The 22,071-nt window shown below is 48.4% G+C and overlaps 1 protein-coding gene across 23 annotated transcripts in view; it reads right to left on the reverse strand.

The window, feature by feature from the left end:
• dlg1a (discs large MAGUK scaffold protein 1a) overlaps positions 1 to 22,071 on the reverse strand; it is a 173,168-nt gene that overhangs the window by 111,755 nt on the left and 39,342 nt on the right. The window contains exon 1 of one of the 23 annotated variants that reach the window (XM_088621138.1): positions 2,920 to 3,374. The exons of 21 other annotated variants lie outside the window; for them this stretch is intronic. In XM_088621138.1, coding sequence (XP_088477264.1) covers positions 2,920 to 3,111 — 192 coding nt within the window. In that variant the 5' untranslated portion in view covers positions 3,112 to 3,374. Of the gene's footprint in view, positions 1 to 2,919; positions 3,375 to 22,071 lie in introns of those variants that run through there. One more of the 23 variants, XM_088621156.1, reaches the window with a different exon arrangement.

The raw sequence follows: 22,071 nt of genomic DNA on the forward strand, positions 1-22,071 counted from the left end.
GATCCAACTCTCATCCACAAAACTGATTCCATGCACACAACTCATTCAACACAAGCTGCAAAAGAAATAAGTCAACATACAATCAAGAATGTCATACCATAATAATGAGCACTGCTGACCAGGGCCAGGTCAGAGCTAACGCAGTAGTTGATTTGACGATGTTAAAACACTTAATTTTATAGAATATAGATGTACTGGTAACAATGAGTAACAAGTATTGCTTGGCTACTTTAATACTACAGTACTGCTGTGTTCAGCCATGAGCATCAAATATCGGTCATCAAAAAGCCACCCACTGAAGAAGTGAAGAAGGGTGGTCTGTGGAAGACCACACACTCCATATCCCCACTGTGTAAACTCTCCACGTGCTACCTCTGATCGGGAGCCCCAATCCCCGATGCGCAGCCTGCCCCCCTACCAACACCATCAAGAGGGACAGACGCCCCGAGGAACCCACTCTTAATGACTCCCCCTTTCAGCTACCGGGATCGGCTTCAGTCCCGATCCCGCACATTTCCGCCGGACTGGGAAACGACGAGGAACACAAACACTGACAAGAAGAATCAGGGTTTACGGGTTACAGAACCGAACGGACAGTACCCCAGGAGCTCGAGCCTTTTTGTAGTTTTTTTTTTTTACTTTCCCTTACTTGGTCTGCGTTTTTTTCCGATTTTGTCTCTCGAGTATTAATTGCTAAATTTAGCAGCAAAACAAAACCAGCACACCACCTAAACAGCTGTTGCGCGCTCTGAACTTTGCCCTGTCCTTAAATACTCTTCTAGTTTTTAAAATCTAAAAACCTATGCAAAAACACACAAAGTGGAGAGAGGAAACCCGGCCCTTAATACTACAGTAACACCCATCTGCCCAGAACAAGATGCCTCTCAACAGAAGTTCAACATGAGAACAAGCCCCAGGTACCCTGGCAGGAACACGAGGGCACAACCGCGGCCTCTGTGAGCCAGCTCGTTCCACACGTGCGCCTTTCCTGTGGGAATGTCACATGGACTCTTCCCGCATTTCCCTGAGGTATCGGCGGGGGGGGAGTAATTGATAGCGCACATCTGAATTAAATCTGTAAAACAGCACTTCAGCAGCTCACACAGATTAACGCACAATTGCCCAGGAAGATTAATTGCTGCATTGGGTCTAGTAGCAGCTGCTCTCGTTCTTGAGTGTGCAGAAATCCCTTCGTGCCCTACGGAGTGCTGCGCCTCACCGTACAGTAGCGTTTACAGACAAGGAAAAGGACGTGTGGGAATAAAATACGGATCTGGACCGGAGGCTGTTCGGTTGAAAAAAGTAACAATACTGTTGAACTCTCTGAAAAGAAATAGAAAAAAAATATTCCCTCCCTTTCATCAATGCTATAATATTAAAATATTTTTAAAAAACTTCTAGATCACTCAGACCTGGTAAACAGCTGTGGGCACAATGAAATTTGCAGGAGAGAAATCGCCCACCTTGAAACTGCTGAACTGGAATTCGCACAAAAAAGTTCTTGCACTTGCAACAGTCCTCAACTTCAACAGTCGCCCTCGTTTCCCAGGGGTCGAGAAAAGACCTCACCCAGCAGGTACAGCACTGCTGCAGCACCAGCCTGAACCCCTGAGCTCATGTTTACTTGTCCGAGAAACAGCTCATGGAGAAGCGAGGCTCAAATGATTGTTAATGCAAGTTTTTTTTTTAAAAAGAACAAGCCAAAAAATGCTGTTATTTTTCAGGGTTAGAATACTGATTTAGCCAGAGTACTGCCTAAACAGGAAACCTTCTCGATTTGGCCTTGATGAGCTCCATTTCTTAAATTCCAAGAAACCCTTTTTCTAAATGCAACTGCGCGCGGTTCTGTCAGGAAACAGACATGCTGACACTCCGGAACCAACTGGACCCGTGTCTGAATGCTGGCCCAAATAGAAATGCCCAAATGGGCTGCCACAGAACAATAATTTCGGAAATCCCTAGAATTCTTATTACGACTCTCTGAATCCACGAGAAGTCAGAAAAGATCGTTAAAGTAAGGCAAGAATGGTGGATTGTGCCCTTCCAGCTGATCTTAAGTTAACAGAATGCTTCCAGCGAGACAATATTCAGAAAAAGGTGGTTACATAATTAAAACAGCTGAAAGACTTGGGAAAGGGCATCTTGCCAACCTCTTGAAATCACTGTTAAAATGTATGCCTTACTTTACAATTACAGCATCACTTACTTTTGGTAACTTAAAGAAAAAAAAGGTTGCTGCAGACTAGTGTGATTTTATGGGTCGTGTAGGAGTTTACAGTGTCTACCACATACCAGGCTTGTTAGACATGTCTCTCAGTAAAACAGTTTAAAAGCAATACTTCTGAAAGAATTATATTTAACATTCTGCAAAAACGAGATTTCAAGGGCTTGATGGAAGCAAAACAAGGTGCAAGAAACAGGCATATGAATGCACGGTTTATATATAGAAGAAAAGCATAAACTGCCTGGGGCATAGCTGCTATTCACCAAATCACTTCTGCCAATACACGTCAGGAACCATTCCCAGGCTTGTATTTCTACAGACAGGTCTCTGGTGGCATTAGTCCTTTAAAGACATCTGTACCGCTGCCCACAGAAAAATTTCCAACGCTCATTAATTAATGATTTACATACAGCACACAGCAAAATAAGCTTTTACATAAGAGTTTAGCAGTGCACATACGTGCTGATTAGTCACTGCCACAGAAAGGTCCACTGCAATCAGACACAGTCGCTCGCCTGCTTCCTAGGCTGACGACAATTAGTGACATTCATCAAGGCTAGAGTTTGGAGACGGCACTCAGCAGAGCCAGACCTCTCAAATCCCTTCAGATAAACAAATCCCTGCATCTGTGCATTCCCCTCAGCAGACTGCTAGGGTACCAGAAAGAAAAAAAACAGAGGGATGTATTCACTCACCTTGCATCCAAACATCAAAGAGATGGTGCTGTTGGTGCATGCTACCTTACAGTGGCACAGCATCGGGGAAAAGCAGTCCAAGTTTTTGATGCTGGGAGACATTTTTTCAGTGCCCGGGCACTTCAATCGATCAGAGATCGAGAGCCCGGAAAAATGCTTGTGCAAGCGCTGCCTGCTGCTTGACTTCAACATCTACCCTCATTCCACAGCTCTAACACCCGGAGAGAAAGAGGAAAGAAACAGAAAATGTGGCTCCTTCTTCCAACATCCCCTTACTGTTGGGTCCTTCAGCTACGGTTCCTCCAAGAGCTATTTTTATTCTGGTTTCGTCAGCCCTTGTTTTGATGTTTTGTTGGGTTTTTTTTTTTTTTTGCTTTTCTCCTGTGCTTCTTCTTGACACAGAAATCAGTACAATCCGATACAGAGGTATTTACAAGGAAGCCATAAAAAAGCCATCGTGTTTGCCGGCGTGTCTGTGCCCACACAGTCTGGGGGCGGGGGGGGGACCCCACACGGGTCTCCTGGGGTTTTTAAGTGTCTCTGGGGTAGGAGGGGGTGGGGTGGGGGGGGGGAAGAGGGGGGCAGAGTCTCTCCCGAAACTCGGAGCTGAATCTCCCACGGTCGCTCCACCTGCTGCAGTGGAACTACAGCCGTAGCGTCCATGAAGAGGGATACTCCAGCAGAGCCGCTGTTCCCACACACACACACACACACTCCTAGCCACACGACGCCGGGAGTGGGAGTGGGAGGGGGGAAGGGGGAGGGGGCCGGGCTGAGCCGAGCTGTTGCAGCATGGGGCTCATTACATGGCCTGCTAGAGACGCACTGAGCGCTTTCCCTGCAAGGAAGCGTTTGCGCCGCATCACTGGAGATAAAAAGAGCTCCGGTCTGACTGAAGGACTCGGGGAATATTGAGACGGCGCACGGGGATGGCCAGCCTTGGACAGATGACGAAGAAGCACGGGTCCTTTTCTTTTTTTTTCCTCCCCTCCCGTGCGCCAACGTCCGAGCACTTCTGCCAGGGAGCGAAAGAGATGGGAGAACGGGGGGAAGGGAGGGAGGGAGGGAGGGGTCGGGGCCAGAACCTCAGCAGCTGATTCGACAGGACCGACGATGACCTTTGGCATCTCGTTCGCACTGAAGAAACGAACAGCGCAGATATCGGTGAGCGGTACGGACGGACAGGATTAGATGCTGATGGCCTCTTCAGAGTAGCCGTGCTGGTGGTGGTGGGGAGGTAATGGGTACAAATTCAAATTCCTTCTGTACAAAGAACCTGCACGGGTTAAACAGCAGAATACGCAGATGATTCTGAGCAAAGCGCCGCCGCTCACTAATGCCTAGAAGCACAGCCCTCGTGTCCAGAATTCAAGCTGTCAGCTTCTGGCCCAGTGAGCGGGCCGTGCTGAGCAGGCAGCCCCAGGACAGTGGTTATTTAAACGGGTTTGAAAACTGCTGCAGACACGCCAAGTGCACAGTGGGGGGAGGGGTGTTCCCTATGACTTTGCTTCTCTTGCTCCATTCAGCCGGAACATATTTTAACAGTGAACGGCTGAGCTCTTGGTCACTCCTGGTATCGGAAATGCTAATAACGAACAATTAAGGCCAATGCATTTCCTTCCTCTCAACCATTAGGACACGAATACATTTTCTTCTTTTACAACAGGTGCCTACAGAAGAAAGAGCTTTCTAAAATTAAGTCCTCACAAACAGGTACACAGCTGCCACAGTCAAAGTAAGAACTTCAACGTAGTTTCTAAAACATGCTGAACTGTTGCGAAACACTCAACACAGACACAGATATGTCAGATGACAGAGGGGTCTCAGGAATCCCGTGGGGAGATTGGAACTTTCCCCCTGGTCTTTCGGGATCGTGTTTCTCGTGCCACCGAGGAAGAAAGCTCGGCAGCGATCCCGCGGACTGCCTGCCTCAACTGGCAAGCAGGACAGCCCCTGGAGGACACCCCGCTGGGCAGTTCTCCGTCTCGCCCCACAGGTCTCCCACTGGCCACCCGCACCGAGGGTGAGCCGATCACGGCGCGCAAGAGGGCGAGAGGAGCACTCGGTTCTCTTTCGGGAGCGAGGAGAATTCCAAACGGCACGACAAAATCTCAGCTCCCCTTGCAATTGCATTTCCAGTTTTAATTCTGGCAAAACAGTCTCTTCCTGTCACCTTCATTCTGATCTACAGCCCACTCTCCAATGTTGGGCTTGATGGCTATAATTCTATCGTAGCCAAGAAACCACCAGGCACTGTGTGATCTAATCCTTGGTCTAAACTGGGCCCAGGTCAGTCAATGCAATCCATCTTTATGCATTGGGGGAGCATTCTCCTTTCCCAAATAAACAGGATATAAACCAAAACTACATCTCTACCAGAGCAGCTCCAAAATGCAGTACCTGCTTAATTTAAACTGCCTGTAGATCCTAAATCCTGTATCGGTTACTATATGTCTAACAGGAAATGTGATCATTTCCATCCTGATTTGTCTTACCTCAACTGCAGCAGCAAGAGAAATGTACTCAACTGCTGCTGGGCATCCCCGAGATCTAGCTGAATCCAAGTACCACTACAGAGACGGTGATGAATAAAGATGCACTGAGAAGAGGTAACTAAACAAGCATGTCAGCTTCACTTCTGTAAAAGTCTAAGGAGGCCTATTTTTCCACATAACTAAGGTATAATTTCAATTCAGAACCACTAGAAGGATCTTGCATCGGAAACAGAAATACAGACCTCTGGAAATCTAAACTAGATTTTGGCTGAGTAACGTGTGATGCAAAGGGACTCTAAGCTGATTAATAACTTAACAGTTGTGTAAACTTACTTTCACAGTTGTGTAAAAAACGTATTAAACACCCAGTCCTTTTGGATTTTAGTTCCATATTTTTTCCTTCAGATTGTGATCATGCACCCGATCTCAAATTCCTCTTATTTCTTCCACAAGAATCCCACTCCAAATCTTAGCACTCCAGCAACTGTACTGTTACATAAGAAACGTAGGTTTTCAACCTTCAAATCTTCATTCCTGCAGTTTCACAGGTCCTTTCCATGCCTGTGATGATGCCACGTAACTAACAGCACTAATTCCTGGTAATGGGGGCTATTTCAGTCATGTGCTGTAGATGCAGACTGCCAGCTTGTTGGAGCTGTGGGCTGTTAACCTCAGGCACATCTCAGACTCTTCTGAGGAATGCCATCCTACAATGAGCTAAAACTGCATCTACCTAGATCTGTGGTCCTGGGTAACCCGTCTACCGCATTTAGCTAGAGCTCAATAGCCAAGCATCACTTTTCTATGCACATTGGTGGTGGAGCGCCTCGAGTGGAGTGTCCAGAAAAGCGCTATATAAGTGTAAGCAATAATCTTGAATGGCTGAAAGATTTATAACCAGTATGAACCCTGTACTAACTAGTGAATTTTTCCGACTGCCCTCATTCAGCTGTGCTGGCTGAAACATACCCAACTGGACTCGGGCAGACACTGCCTCGCTGTGGAGTGCATGATACAGTGGCGTTTATGCATCTGCTCACCATCAGTTGATCTCCTGTTAAGAGCCGTTTAGTTACAAAATAAGGGAGCAGCTTAGTTATTGGCATCAATAAGCACCCGTGACAAAGGGTCCAACTGGAGCCTAAACCAGGAGAGACGGGTGTCCCCAGGAGCACGGCTGAGAGCCGCTGCACTAACCTCTGCTGTCACCTTTCTATTAAGTCCTCACGTTAACCTCTGCATCCCTGGAAGACTTCAAAAGCAAATTCATTCAGACTTTTTTCCCCCCCGCAGAAGAGCATTCGCTAAAACCTGGTGCTGGTATAAGGATAAAATATAGTGTACAAGACATCAGCAAAAGGAAATGCAAAGAACATGCGAATCACAGGGACTTTTCCCACCTTTTCCCAGAAGGGAAGAACTCCTTACGCCGATATAAAAACAATTCCATCTGTCGAGATTATCAAAAGAAAAGCACCACAACGGTCCCGGTGACAGTAACTTGATCACATTGGGGCGTTGAGAATAAATGCATAAGGAGCCAGCGGGGCAGGGGCCAGGACTGCAGCTCCGCACACAAGGTCAGGCGCAGGGCCGCCGGCACCCCTGCCAGACGCCCACCCCACTTCGGACCTCCTCTTGCCCCGCCTGAGCGAGCACATGCCCCTCCCCGCCCCCGGATCGCGGATCAGCAGGGCCTGGGGACAGGAGAGGGCAGCCCAGACCCACAGACGCAAACCCTGGGGCTCGTTATCACAGCCGGCCCCGGTCCCACCCCCTCCCGGCGCCGGGCCGGCCGCTCCCCCGCCCTCTGCCCCCCGCGATCCCGCCGCACTCGCGGGGACACGTGCCCCCGCCATCTTCCCGCTGCCGAGCGCACGGGGCTTTCGGCAGAACACGCGCGGCTGGCAGGCGCTCTAGAGAAAAAAACATCAAAGAAACCTCAAATCTGGTTCACTGCGAAGATGAAACGCCGAAGCACACCACACAGCACGGCAAAGCAGAGGCTGGGGCGCACAGGAGGAAAGACTCTCTCCGGGTTTATGGGAGACTACTTTAATCAGCACAAGCGCAGCGAGCTCCAGCCTGAGCAGTGTCCCTGGGAACGCAGTCTGCCCCCAGCAGGGCACGGGTGTGTGTCCCGCCTGCGAGCGGATTCATGCTTCCTGCTGGAACTAAGAAGGGCGCAGGGGTCCTGGAACTAATTACACGCACGCCTGAGCCCGTGTGAGAAACGCCCCCGACAACGAAAGCCCCAAACGGCTTAAGATAACTACCTCTCGGGATGCGCCTCAGCTATCGGCACAATGCGGCAAGCCATCTCCGCACCTGTGCAAACACTGCAGACCTTTCTGCGCTCCCCGCTTTCACAATCACAGCCAAGCCCCCAAACTGATTCAGTGACATTTGGTGAAAAAGGAATAAAAAAGGGCACGAGCCCGGCAGAGGACTCCTCTTCACTCCCGACACATGGGGAACGGGGGGGCCTGTTTGTTCAGCACCTTTTCCTCCAGAATTGCCAGCGTGCCGAGAGACATTGGGCACCATTAAAAAGGAATACTAGAACAGCAGTGAACATTTCTAATAATAATAATTGCTTACACTTATATAGCGCTTTTCTGGACACTCCACTCAAAGCGCTTTACAGGTAATGGGGACTCCCCTCCACCACCACCAATGTGCAGCATCCACCTGGATGATGCGACGGCAGCCATAGTGCGCCAGAACGCTCCCCACACATCAGATATCAGTGGGGAGGAGAGCAGAGTAATGTAGCCAATTCATAGAGGGGGATTATTAGGAGGCCATGATTAGTAAGGGCCAATTGGAAATTTGGCCAGGACACCGGGGTTACACCCCTACTCTTTTCGAGAAGCGCCCTGGGATTTTTAATGACCACAGAGAGTCAGGACCTCGGTTTTACGTCTCATCCGAAGGACGGCGCCTGTTTACAGTATAGTGTCCCCGTCACTATACTGGGGCATTAGGACCCACATGGACTGCAGGGTGAGCGCCCCCTGCTGGCCCCACTAACACCTCTTCCAGCAGCAACCTTAGTTTTTCCCAGGAGGTCTCCCATCCAGGTACTGACCAGGCTCACACCTGCTTAGCTTCAGTGGGTTGCCAGTTGTGAGTTGCAGGGTGATATGGCTGCTGGCTGTTCTCAGCTGTTCATCAGATTGTCAAATGAGCGACACCAGAAACTGATGCCAAGTGCATTGTCGTTTTAAAAGGAAGCCCGATTTACTTTATGCGGCAAATCTCATTCAGAATAATTTAACATTTTCCCTCTTTTAAGCTTAAGACCTTATCTGCCGATCAGTCTGCCCAGCTCCAGTGCAGTGTGCTAGAACGAGGCCTGTGAAGACTACAGACTGCTGAGCTCCTCCCGATACCTGCCGAGATTAGTGCAGAGGGAGATGAATAACATCTTCCGGCCAACAAGTAAAATAACTCATTTAGTCTTCACGGAAGTTATAATGTCTTTTGTGTGCGTTTGTAATAACAGATAATTCAAATGTACAGTACTTAAGTGTTGAGATATTCTTTTAAGATGCCAAAAGAGAAAAAATTAAGCTATTCTCAAGATACTGCTTCCAAGCAACAGTCTTGGCCTGCCAGATGCTGGACCCATCTAACATCTTTACTGTTCAGCTGCCTAAAATACATTCTTTTTTAGAACGAACGTGAACACCTGGGAATCTGCAACAGTGAAGGCACAACGTTTCTCACGGTCTCTCCTGTTTTGTTAAATTGGCCTGCGTTCAGGGGCCACAAGTCGAAAAATAAAGACAAGGGCCAGTCACTCCACCCAGGGGGGGCCACAGGGCGTCTGACCTCATGAACAGACCCTTCTTCGTACTTTTAGAGGTCTTGTCCTCATGGCAAGATCTCATCCACAAAATTTTGTGGAATTTTGGTCACCAAACCACAAATTAAAAAAAGGCATCGTAGCCCTAGAAAGAGTTCGGAGAAGAGCGATTCCTGGGATAGTCCCATACAGCCAAGTTAATGGAGATAAACCTCCTTAGTTTGGACCGTGGGAGACTGAGGAGTGATATGATATTAGCAGAGAAAATGCTCGGGGCCATAGACAGAGCCGACTCAGGAGACCACTTCCTACTCTGGGCCAATAAAAAATAAAAGCGGACTCGTTTAGGGAGGAGAACGCGAAGAGCTCCTCTGGGCAGAGCATGGAAGTGGTGTCTGGAACCAGGAGGCTGAGGTCCAAACTCTGGGCTCCTACAGGAAAGCGCAGGAGCCCCCCCCACCACCCCTTTTTCCCATCACATCCGTGGACACGGCGGCCTGACGGGGCCCACAACGCGGAGGACCGGCGCCAGGAGCCTTCGGGACACACACACGGACACGGAACTTCGGTCCAACCCCCCACCATAGGATCACCCGGGCCTGGAGTCCTCAGCGGTCCCCCAGTTTCAGAGACCCCACCCCCAGACAATCACCTATCCGCCGGTCTTTGAAAAGACCCACTGCACTGCAACGACCTCCAGACGGCAGCGGCAACTTGTCAATAACATCTGATGGGTCACGCTTTACAAAACGGGATTAAGCCAATTATGAAAAGCAAGAGTCATTAGCGGTACATTAGCAAAGCTTTACCACCCACAAACAGCTTATTAAAACTAATCGTGTGTATTAAAAAACTCAACACTCTGAAGCGCCTCGAGGCCTCGTTTTTCCGCCTGTAATTAAAACGGGGAAAGAGGCTCCCGACAGCCCAACTTCCTCCTTGATCCAACAAATACAGTAAATACCTTTTACTGCTGTCAAACTATTAAGTTTAACTTGCACACAACTCCCGCTACACACAGCTGAGTTCCTCCGTTAGCTTCCCCCTCCTCCCACATTCGCTTCTTCAGCAATACTTGTGATGTGCTGGGCTTCCTGCACCATATCCTTGTCAGAGCGGTTATTTCATTTTAAGTGGGCAGATAATCTGGATTCACAGTTGCGTGGTTGGGAACTGGCTTTCGAGGAATTAAGCTGGAATTACGTTGCGTAACAAGCAATTGGGCAGAAAGGCTCATCTGTGTCCTTCCCTTCCCCGAGCTGAGACATACAAGGAACAAAAAAAAACAAACCACGCAGCACTTTTTCCTGCAGTGGGATGACAGCCCAGTCCAGAGGGACGCGCCCCAGCCTGCCCTGCGCTTGGATGCGCCACACAGGCGGGCGTGAATCACGTCTCCAAACAAGGCAACCGCCCTTGCCGAGCAGCCCCCCAGGGGAGGGCTTCACGTCCCCGGAGGCGATCGCTCCCGTCTTCACCTGCGGCTCCAGCAGTGCCGCTCTTCGTCCAGCCCGCCCGCCGCATTTACAGCGATTAGAGCCGGAAGGCCCGGCGCTCCCCGCCACCTCCCGCCGAGCCCGGGCACGACCCTGGCTCTCGGTCCCCAGGCTTCCTGCGCACAAGCCCTGCGCTGGAGCTGGGCCGCCACGCAAGCCGCATGGCACACAGAACTGAGCGGCTCTTAGGGTAACGCTGAAGGCAGAAATAACAGCAGTAACCCGTGTCAAAGATATCGCTCTCCGGCTGGTTAGGAATCAGCCCTGCCAAACCCGGAGCACCTGTTCTCAGAGCGCAGAAGGACCCGCAGTGAGGAGCAGTCACTTCAGACATGCTTGGACCTTTAAACATCACAAAAACAGGCTCTGAAGTGACACAGAAGGAACAGGAACACCACCAGGGTTCCGTCTCATAATTTCATTCTCTCCAGGAGACGAAATGGTATTAAAAGGTAGGTGGGCAAGTCTGCAGTGTTTTTGCCGTGAATGTCGTTTAGGCGGGAAGAAGCCGGAAAGAAATGCCGAGTTGTAAGAAGAATTCAGAAGAGGGAACGGGAGCTCGACAGAAAACCAGCGGCCAGCACACTGATCGAACCAAACAGGAACATTAGCAAACATTTGCACTAACCAACAGCAGGGAAAAAAGGCCCCAAAGATTCATTTGTACAGATGAGACCACAAGAAAGGTATATCTTTGAAACCACTGTTTTCATTTCTGAGAACGGCCTTTAATCCCGTATTAATAAAGGAGGAGGGCTTCCCTGACAGACGTGAGCAGGGCTGGCCAGGTACAAGACCTTTGAATTCAAGGACTGCCCCTCTATCCACAAACAGTCTTCAAGTAAACCAGGTATGTCGTCAGCAAAAAGTAAGAAATGGCTGCTTCTCTGACAATTTCAACAGCTGCCTCTCAAAGAAAAAATAGATTTGATGGGAACTCAACAGCTCCAGGTCCCATTTTTTGGAGTAGGCCATCTGCTTGCCAACAAAAGACTGCTCTCGATATCCCTGCACGTGGCCCATCAGCAGAGCACGCCCACAGACACAGAGCCAGTTTCCTAATGACGACAGGCCACCAAGGAGTAGGATTTCCAACAAGCCCAGCTGTTCCACTCGAAATGAAAGGCTGAGCAGTTCCTCCACGTAGCTGGAGAGCACAGAAACTATGGTGCTGAGACTTCTGCAGGGAAAAAAGCTTCCAAGTTCTATTGTGTAGCAGAGATCATTTAATTTTCACATGTGCAGCTGCTACCTTTACAGGATTAGAGGAGGTACAGAGCACATACCAAATGCACTGTCCCTCACTGACTGATAGAGCAGAAATCAGACACAAACTCCTGGTCTGCTACAAGCAGCTATGGGGGCAGTTCTTTAATTACACCAAGGGCACAGACCTACACTGAAACAATTGTCCAAGCACTATTTTGGGGAGGTGCTTATTCAAACATCTTTGGAACACCATGAAAAACTTTTTTTTTTCTTTGTACTGGCCCAATTAGCAAGCTGGTAATGATTTAATTTATCTGCATATCGCAGTTCTAATTCAGGACTCCACACTGACGAGCAGCGATAAACGTGTGAAGTCAGAAAAAAACCCTCTGAGCACAACCCTGAAAAGGGCAGGAAAAGGCAGGATTCAGTGTGTGCAACGCATGCCTCTGCAGCAAACATTCCCTTTACCTCTTCCCTTTTCTGCCTTTCATCAGGAAGGTCAATGATCTCATCAAGAAGAAAATGCAATCGGAACCCAATTCTCTGGAAATGTCACGACCGCATGATCAGCGCACGAGTGACATCAGGAAAGTGGCGCTGTCCGTCACAGCAGTCCGCATCGGGGGAGAGGGCAATAAGGAGAGCAGACCCCTAGACACAGGCAAAACGGACCATCCAAGCACACCTTCCTGGTGCCGCCCATCCCTCAATCCCAGCTGCTATGGGGGATGTTCAGGTTCTGATCCAGCCCAGTACAGGGGGAGGGAGCTCACCTGTCTGCAGCTTTAAAACTGCAGTGTGAAGCAAGACACCTGCAGTACAAAATAAGAGCAGGCATGAAGAGACCCCTCACAGCCAGAACGCTTATGGGCATACAAGACGAACAAACTCGTCACTTGCACAACACGACCTACCTCCTCAACCAGAACGCACCCCTCAGAAGTGGCCGTATACTACTGTATTAGCAGAGCGATTTTGTGGGGGTCTTATAAATTCAGGACAGAGACTTTTCTCTTGATCTTACTGGTCTCCAGAAAGACTAGAATCAAACATATACATGTATAAAACACCCATTAAAAGTGAGACCTATGGTGCATCTATTTGGATATCGGCGCAGGGCAAGAGACGAGCCGCTCCACAGCGCTCAAGGTCACACACTGCATCAGCAGCCAGTAGGAGTGTTCATGCAGGCAGGGCATCCATGACTAACCTCAGTCAAAGAGCTGCACTGCACCGGCCTGCATGTGCCCAGCTAACTGAGTCTGCGGATTGCGACGACAATCACTGCAAACTGGAGAGATCCTGTAAGGTCCCCCTCCCGGCACCAGAAACCCTGCTCTCATCCAGCAGCGATTGCAGAGGCCAGGGGGCCCCCGCTTCGGGCACAAGCCCCCAAATCCAAGGGCAGCACACCACTGACTGTGAATACAACTGACACTGAAACACACCCAGATTCATCTACAAGGCAAGAGCAACGACTGAGGACCCCATGCAGCAGAGAGGTGGTAAAATAAGGTTTAAAAACCTAGACATGATGAAGATGAAACCGATGATCCCAATATAACAGTATAAGTAGTGAACAGAAACACATTTCACAGAAATCCAACAAATGAGTCCTTCGTGAAAGAAAGCGGTGGTTTTCTATGGGAAATGATGCTCAGAAACAACTTTGCCAATATTTTTAACAAATATTTAAATTCGTCAACAGCACCATTTGGAGAAAAAGTAAAGGGGTCTTTGTTCCTCCTCTTACGTTACAGAAAAGCACATGGTCTCGGGGGACAGCGCGCGATGATCAAACCACTGCTGGTTAGAATGAAGGGGTGTTCAGTTAACCCAGCATGCTGGTTAACCACATTACAATTCCTCTTGTGTTTATTTCCCCATATCTCAGTGGAAAGGACAGGAATCTGTGTCCCAGAAGTCCTGTCAGCAGCATCGCCTGGCCTCCCCGGAGTCGGACAGCAGTGCGAGCTCTCCAGGGCGCACTTCCATCACCCACCAAATTCTTCAGCGAACCACAGGGAAACCAAGAAGAAGAAAAAAACGGTTTAAAAACACCCGCCCCAGCCAAAGGCGTCGGTGAAACGTCGCAGCATGCGTTTCCGCGCGGGAACGAGACCACAGAGCTCGCAACAACCAAACAAAAGGAGAGCAACAAAAAAACAGAACTTCGTCCAAAAGCCTTCGACAAACCTTATAAAAAAGGACTGCCAGAAACTGGAAACTAGAAAAAGCACCGATAAGGACGGTTCCGTGTCGTTCACTAGTGCACAGTAATGACCTGTGCTTGTGGAAATGATACAAAAAAACACTGGCAAACACACTGGCTGCTGGGGTGTCCCATTACCCCACAGACAGGACCTGGAACCCACACAACCAGCACACTAGCAAGGGCAGGCTAGTGAATGCCACGCTTATGCTCCGTTGGCAAGAACAAGGAACAGTTATTTTCCTGTGGAAAGCAGTACTGCGGGCTGCCATGTGTTGCTGTTGATCGCCACCTTGTGGACAACCCGGGACCTGCAGAGCCAGGCTCTCTGGGAGAGGGACCGACCAAGTCGGCCGTTACCTCATCCCGACACACAGGCGAGGAGCCAGCGTCACCTCAGGTTCAGCAGGAAAACAGCGCAATGGGAACGCAACGGTGTCTGCGCGAGATCGGGACCTTCTTCCTGACCGCCAGAAGCAGAAATCGATGCCAGCAACCTCAGTGACCCCCCGGAATACACTCTCCTCCGGCTCGCAGTGTCATTCTGTCCTGTTGGCACAGGTGTGGAATAGCAAAGGGGAACCAGAGGAAAAAAGAGCTTCTCTTCCTTCGAGGTCAGCCTGCACAGGAGGATGGGATCCAAGCATTTTTGCAAATGAGCCAGCACAGCGTTTCCCATCGAGTCACCACTAACTTTGTCAAGCAGCGGTTTGAGAAGCTGAGAGCCGAACAGGACAGCAGGGCCTGTAAAAGGGTGTGAGAGACCTGCAGGGAAGAGAGACGGGCCCTTTCAAGGCACACAGTGCTTTCAAGTGCTCAGACACGCACTGCGCCACTGCTACAGCAGAGGGCAGCATCCAACGGCTGAACACAATGATGCAAACTAAACCACCGAATAAAAAGTTAGAAAACCTTTCGCAAAGCCTGCAAGCTACCCACTAACCCACAGAAAATATGAAAAAAAACATTAGCCTGTTCCTGGAATCTCATATGATATTAAAAAAAAACACCTGTACTTGATTCAAAAGATATTAGCACTGGAATAATAACCAAGGCCCAAAAATGGGGTGTGCTGTGTGGGATGAAGAATGTTCTACTGAGAAACAAAATGACTGGTTGCTGTTCATGGATTAATAAACGGTAACTTAAAGTGGAAAAATACTAAACCAAATACAGTACATCTCCCTGGGCTTCTTGGGACGAAATTCTCATTTTGGTTCTGCAGTACTAAGACTTCCTTAATAGTGATATAATTCACTTTTAGATGGATCCCACAAAGCCCAAGACTTAAAAAAAGACGACGCTATTCATTCATTTTAGAAACAAATTAAACAGAACTGGAAGGACCGCCCAGAAGCCTTGTTTGAACTAATACACTTGCTTGACTGGAGCCTTCTCAAGCTTATTTTAACTCGGAAGTTGGGAATTCTCACGCTGCCTCTGAAAGGTAACAGTCACAGCGAGTCTCGCTATCGCCGAGTCCGTGACGGTGCTGGGCGCGCGCGTGCGGGTCTGCGGGACCCGGGCTGGGAGCCCCTGCTGTAGAGCGGCGCGGCCAGAGGGGGCGCCCGGCAGCACCAGGGGGTTCATTCCGCTGGGCTGTGACCAGCGAGGGGACCCCCGCGGGCCGGCTGCTCTGAACGCAACCAGGTGGCCACTGGTGACGCAGCCCCATGACTCAGTGCCACAGTCACACTCGGCGCCCGCCCGGCACACCGACTGAGCCGCCCCCTGGAGAGAGAAGCCGCAGCCCCCAGAGCTGGCCGGGTTCATTCTGCCCTTCGGCACGCTGCAATACCACAGTGAGGAGCCGTGACGAGCCTGCCGCTCGCCGGACAGCTCCACGCCAAGCACACAGATCTGGGACAGCTGGTCTCCTGCATCGACACCTGCTTTTCCCCAGCGGGTATGGATGCAGGAGACCAGTTGTCCCAGACCCGCGTGTCCGTGTCCCTGCATCTGAGAAGGGGACAGGGCACGCCTGATAGCAGGGAGGGCTCTGTAAACACTGGGCTCAGGTCCCTGAACCTAGAAAGAGAACGGGTGCAGGGAAAACAGCTTAAAGGGGATCTGCAGTCCCAAGTTTCCAGACCAGTCATCAAATCTCAGCCACAAAATGAACCCACTGACGATATAGACAGGGGTAAAAAAAAAACAATTGCGAATTAAGCACAAAATTGTGAACTTTGTGAAAGAACTGTAAGTCCGCATGTTCCCGCGAACTGCTATGTGAAGTGGCCCTTCCTGTGCACCAGCCTCCATAATGAATAATGCAACGGGACGCACGAGAGAATAAATACAGGTTGTACAGCAAACATTCCACCACAGAAATGTTGTGGCGTGATCTGCAGGCAGAATTAACAAGTGAGAAGTATTTGTCGGCAAAACCATCTCGAAATCGAGATCAGTACTTCTATTGATTCAAAGAGGTGTATTCACATGCCTGTTTGTTTACAACGTCTTGTTGCTTCGTTCCAAACAGCAGAACATGGTGTTGTGCGTACCTGGAGTTTTGTCTATTCTGAGATGCAAATTGGAAGTTTTACAAGTTAGTGTGTACGTTTTACTTTTATCACGGTCTGAAATGCACTCGTGCACGAAAAAACTGGTCCTGGAGATTCAGAGAAGTCTAGCCTGGAAGGAGGAATCTCTGGATTATCACACTGCTCTGTTGAACATCTCCTGATCTAAATACAGTGAAGCAGCTAACATCACATTATGGCGGCAAGGACTAACTGCATCAGAGGATGACATACCGCACATACATTTTGGTATGATATTTATGGACAAATGTCTAATGTGCCAAAAAGTCACAAATATAACTTTGGTTTAAGCACCACAGCATTTAGTACGGCGGTCAGATAATGATAGCTTCCAAATCCAGCGTATATTGCAAAGGAAATCCGGAATTCTTTAAATAGATCATGTAGCCATTTAATGGGATCCACAGTACACTTCCACTGCAGGTCTTCGATCTTTGCTAAACTATTCTCTACGTGGCTGAACCTTTATACTCCATAGAGTTTTCCAGAGATTAGACATTATATAATGCACATTCTCCAGCACTGCCTTAAAGCTGATGGTGTCTGATTTCTCAGCATTCAGATCTGTTTTGTTCTTACGGGACCAAGCACATGAACAATTTCCTTACCCTGACAATATCACGCATTCTCATTTACGCTCAGATGCTCTCAGTTCTGTCTTGTGACCCCCCCCACCCGCCTGCACTTCTCCAGACATTCAGGTCAATAGCTCTTTGACAAAACACTTCTCCAAAAACACACAAACGCAAAAAGAGACGAGAGCAGCGCAGCTTTCTTTAAACATACATCACATAGGCGCAGGTCTTAAAACGCTAATCATTTCTATCCGGCATCTACTTAATGATGAACTCAATCCACTAGATCTTTCACTTAATATGTCTTGTCGAAAAAACCTAAGCGAATTGTATTTAAAAGCCCTGACAGTTTTTTAGGCTACTCATCTCCAGATCTTAAGCCAATGCAAACTCTCAAAAGACCATGCATCATATATTAGTAACCAGCACCAGTGGACAGTATACAGTGCAAGAAAGTTAATGATCCATCTGCATTACCCAACATTCGCCCAAAACCAGCTCCCTTGGCCTACTTTAAATCAAGCAGAATGGGAGGAACGTTGCTTACTGAATCTCTCTAGAAGAACTGCAAAACCCTCGACCCGCTGGAAGCACTTGAAAACAAACTGCAGGGCCGTACAGAATTCAGAACGAAAATACAATCCAATTACCCCAAACACACAATTAGTTGGTCACAAACTACCTGCAGGAATTTGTATTTCTTCCATGGAAATGAGGGTACCACTTGTACTACTGCAGCTCTGGAGAAGCAGCAGAACAGCCACACTGCCTGTGCTGTGTGACACAAGGACAGAAAGGATGATGATGATGAAGATGATAAATCCTTACACTTATGTAGCTCTTTCCTGGATACTCCATTCAAAGCTCTTTACAGGTAATGGGACTCCCCCCCACCACCACCAGCGTGCACCCAGAGTGACCCAGTGCTCTCCCCACACACCAGCTCTCAGTGTGGAGGAGAGCAGAGTGATGAAGCAGTTCAGAGACGGGGGTTATGAGGAGGCCACGACTGGTAAAGGACAGGGGGAAAATGGCCAGGACACCAGGGTAACATCTGAATGGCCATAAACCCACTCCAAAAGCTGTACTTCAGAACAGAAAATATGGCTCTTAAATAACGGCTTGAAAAGCTAAAAAAAAACTAAAAGTTTATTGAAAGAGCCCTGTACTGGAGAAGCAAGAACCATGTTAATGAAATAAAGCACATCCATCTTGCTGTCTAGAGGGGTTTGCCTGTTTCTCTCCTGCCAGAGTTGCGCCCTCTCCTTGAAAGCCTGCCAACTGGTTTATACGAAACCAGAGCATCTGGGTTCTCATGCAGCAGATACGGGCTCTGGCTGCTTTTAGCCTGACCTGGTTCAGCACAACGCGCTCTCAATCTGACGGCTACACTGCTACCTCTGTTCAACAGCCAGCTCTGCTGGGCCTCCGAATGTTTAATTAATGAGACAAGAGTTCTTTAAGGCTGGGGACTTTTAAAGAAAGCATCCCCTCCTCAGGGCTTTCGAGCTGTCAGGTTAAAGAAGGATTTTACAGGAAAACTGTTTACTTCTCCTCTAAAACGAGAGCAAAAACAATTTGGTGACGTTCATGTTTCGCATTTCAGGGCCAAGTCTCTCCACAGACATTATCCAAGAAACAATCAACAACACCGGAGCCCTTTCATTTCCGGCAAAATATCTCATATCCCTTAAACTAAAAGAAAGGATAATGGATTCTTTCAGGTTCAACAAAAGTGAGCAGTTTCGGTTTCTCATTTAAGATCTCACATTCCCCTCACCACAGAGCAGGACATTCTGCAGGTTATGGAGCCTACGGCCTGCTCATCACACAGGCTGGCCTCATTTGTTAGTCTCATATTTAAAAGCCTACAACAGAACATGCTTAGCCAGTCATAGGTCACCCAGAGGTCACAAAGCACACGCAGATACAAGCCTCACCTCCGATGTCCAAGTGAATTTAGGGTTTAATTCAGAGCTTCCACTACTCCATTGGGCCCCTGAGCAAGGCCCTTCACCCCAACTGCTCCAGGGGCGCTGTATAAATGGCTGACCCTGTGCTCTGACCCCCAGCTTCTCTCTCCCCATTTGTGCTTCTGTGTGTCTCATGGAGAGCAAGCTGGGGCATGCGAAAGGAAATTCCTAATGCAAGAAACTGTATATGGCCAATAAAGTTATATCTTATAAACAAGAGGAGGACGTTCAGTCCACCCAGCTTACTGATCCTAAAATCTCACCTAGCCACCTCTGCAACAACACGGCTGGGTAACTTAGTTCTATACACCCACAGCACTTTGTGTAAAGAAGTGCCTCCTGCTTCTCCCTGGGGGAGAAGGAGAAAAGAGAAAGCGCAACTTGAGCTAAAATACTTCTTGCTGCCTTCCGAGACTGCTGCTGGTCTAGTGGCTCTGCATCTGCGCCGTGATGACAGGAAATTCGATCTGCGCGGCGCAATTCCCAGCTGTGCCAAAGGTGAGAGAGGGCTCGGCCGGCTGTCACCGTTCATCCACATCTCCCATCCACACTTCTGTCAGGTCTCACACACGTCTCCGTGACCCCCTGAAAGCAGGCTCCCTGCCGGCTTCACTCATGTACAAAAGCAGAAGACACCTGGTACCTCTACAACTTTGAAAAGCCTATTCTTTTATGCATTATGCAGAGATAATGCAGTATTGTAGAACGACACCAAGAATGAGCAGCTTAAATTGTGCTGTGTGGGCAGTGCCCGCCGGAGAAGACATGCTGGACTGGTCCACTTCTGTGTCGGTCAGGAGGAAACAATTTGAATTGTCCACCTTCGCAGAACCACCACAGAAACTTACCCAGCAGAATCAATTCAGCATGCAGCTGAAACAGATGTTACCCAGCTGTTCCAATTGATTAAAACATCTGTGGATCTGAAGATTCCTGTAATTAAGTGGCACTTAGTTGATGCTTCTTGGGCATCGTCCTTGTGCAATCACTCCGATACGGCGTTCAGTTCAGTACTCGACTGGGAGGAAGAAAGTAAGCGGCTCATTTAAGTGCAGAATCCCACTAGTCTCTCAAGAAAGACTGTGCACTTAAAAGTCAGTAGAAAATGTTCCCCCTGCTGTTCAAGCACAAAACTGATCAGAACAGAAAACACGAGAAAGGTAACGCCAGAAGTATCGTCTATTGTACTACGCCAAAATGCATTAGAGGAATATCCAAAAATATCACAACTTGGCAACAGCAGCTGTCAATCTGGACTGCATTCCGCAGTGTCAAGGCCTGCAACGGTTAAATGTATTCTGCACCAACTTCAAAACTGTTGCTACGCCCACCTTCCTACTGTCCTCCTGAAAGCCAAGCGCCCAAGAGCCATCTTCCAGCCAATTACAGCACAGGGCTGCACCTCCAACTCCAGCAGGAGGCACACACACCCAGGACTCGGCCTAAAGCAGGAAAGACCTTCTCTACCTGCCTGCTACCAGCCCCTAAGTCTCAGAGCAGCCAGACACACCCCTTCCCTGCTGCATAAGAGCAACCTGCTCAGAAAAAGAGGCAGCAGCTTTAAGGCAGAGCCCACAGCACACGGCACAGCCAGACACCACCTCTGCGCTTGATGCAGACAGTTCTGCAGAAAACCCATTTATAACAAAGTAAGATTTTTCAGGCTTCACCAAACTGCAGGCCTTGCAATTACTTTTGGTATTTTGGAAACGGACCAATAATACAACATTCCCAGCCGCCTAAAACTTCAAAACAGCAATAAAACAATTTCCTTCTGACTCTGTCGTTTTTACTGCGGGTTTTGTAAAGAAAGAAAAATCAATGCAAAGCAAACAGAAACAGTCTGAAAGGTTAAAAACTAAAATCATGTCCATTCCTCAGTCCACCGCGGGGTGGAGGGGTGGAGGGGGGGTTGTGCTCTCTGTGAAGGCCTCGTGTCCCAGCGGGGCCGTGATGTTTGTTCACTCCCCAGCAGGTTTGACGTGGTGGCTCTGGCCGAGGGTTGGGCAAGAAAGAGAGCACACAGATTCAAGACGGATCGCACCGTCAAGAGCCGCACATCAAAATTACCTTTACATTCTCACTCATTTAACTACTGACATGAAGACCCATTAATTACAACGGCATTATCATTAGAGAACTAATGCCATCAACTCCCCAGACCTTAACAGTCCATCTAAAAAAATACAAGAAGTTTTACACAAATATATATATATAACAATTGCCAGATATCGAATTATGATCCTTTTGATATTAATTTGTATTAGTCGCCACCAGCGGTTATGTCTTTTACCTGTATGAAATTAACCCTCATTAAATAAATTAAAATTGGGATTAATTTAAAATTTAATTTTGTCCAGGTGAAGATCAAATCATTGAGAGCTGTCATGTGTTTGATGTGATATTAAAGCGTCATTTTTCAGCAAATAAATATTTTTATCCTTTCTATATACTTTTTGTAACGGTTATCACCCATTTGCCCTGCAGGGCTTTCACCTCAGCACAGTGTGCAACACTGACCTCTTCCATCTTTCAAGTTTTTACCCTCTGAGGAAACATCCGCTTGTGTCCCCAGAAATGAAAGAATTGCAAATCTAAACTCACTACCAGGCATGCAATGCCATGCCTTGTTTTTGCCTTTGTTCTCAGTCCAAAAGGCAGAAGGACAAACCTCTCTGGTTCTGGAGAAGATAGCCTACACAGTTCTCATTATCCAGGACAACAAATACATTATTTGGCTCTGGCCTAGAAAGCACTTATGGAGTGAAATGAGTAATACCACTTATGAGCCTGTTCTCCACCAAATAAGGGTTCAATCATGTGGGAAACTGGTGA

The sequence above is a fragment of the Lepisosteus platostomus genome, chromosome 2, assembly GCF_059453375.1.
Source record: "Lepisosteus platostomus isolate fLepPlt1 chromosome 2, fLepPlt1.hap1, whole genome shotgun sequence".
In the NCBI taxonomy this organism is placed as follows: domain Eukaryota; kingdom Metazoa; phylum Chordata; class Actinopteri; order Semionotiformes; family Lepisosteidae; genus Lepisosteus; species Lepisosteus platostomus.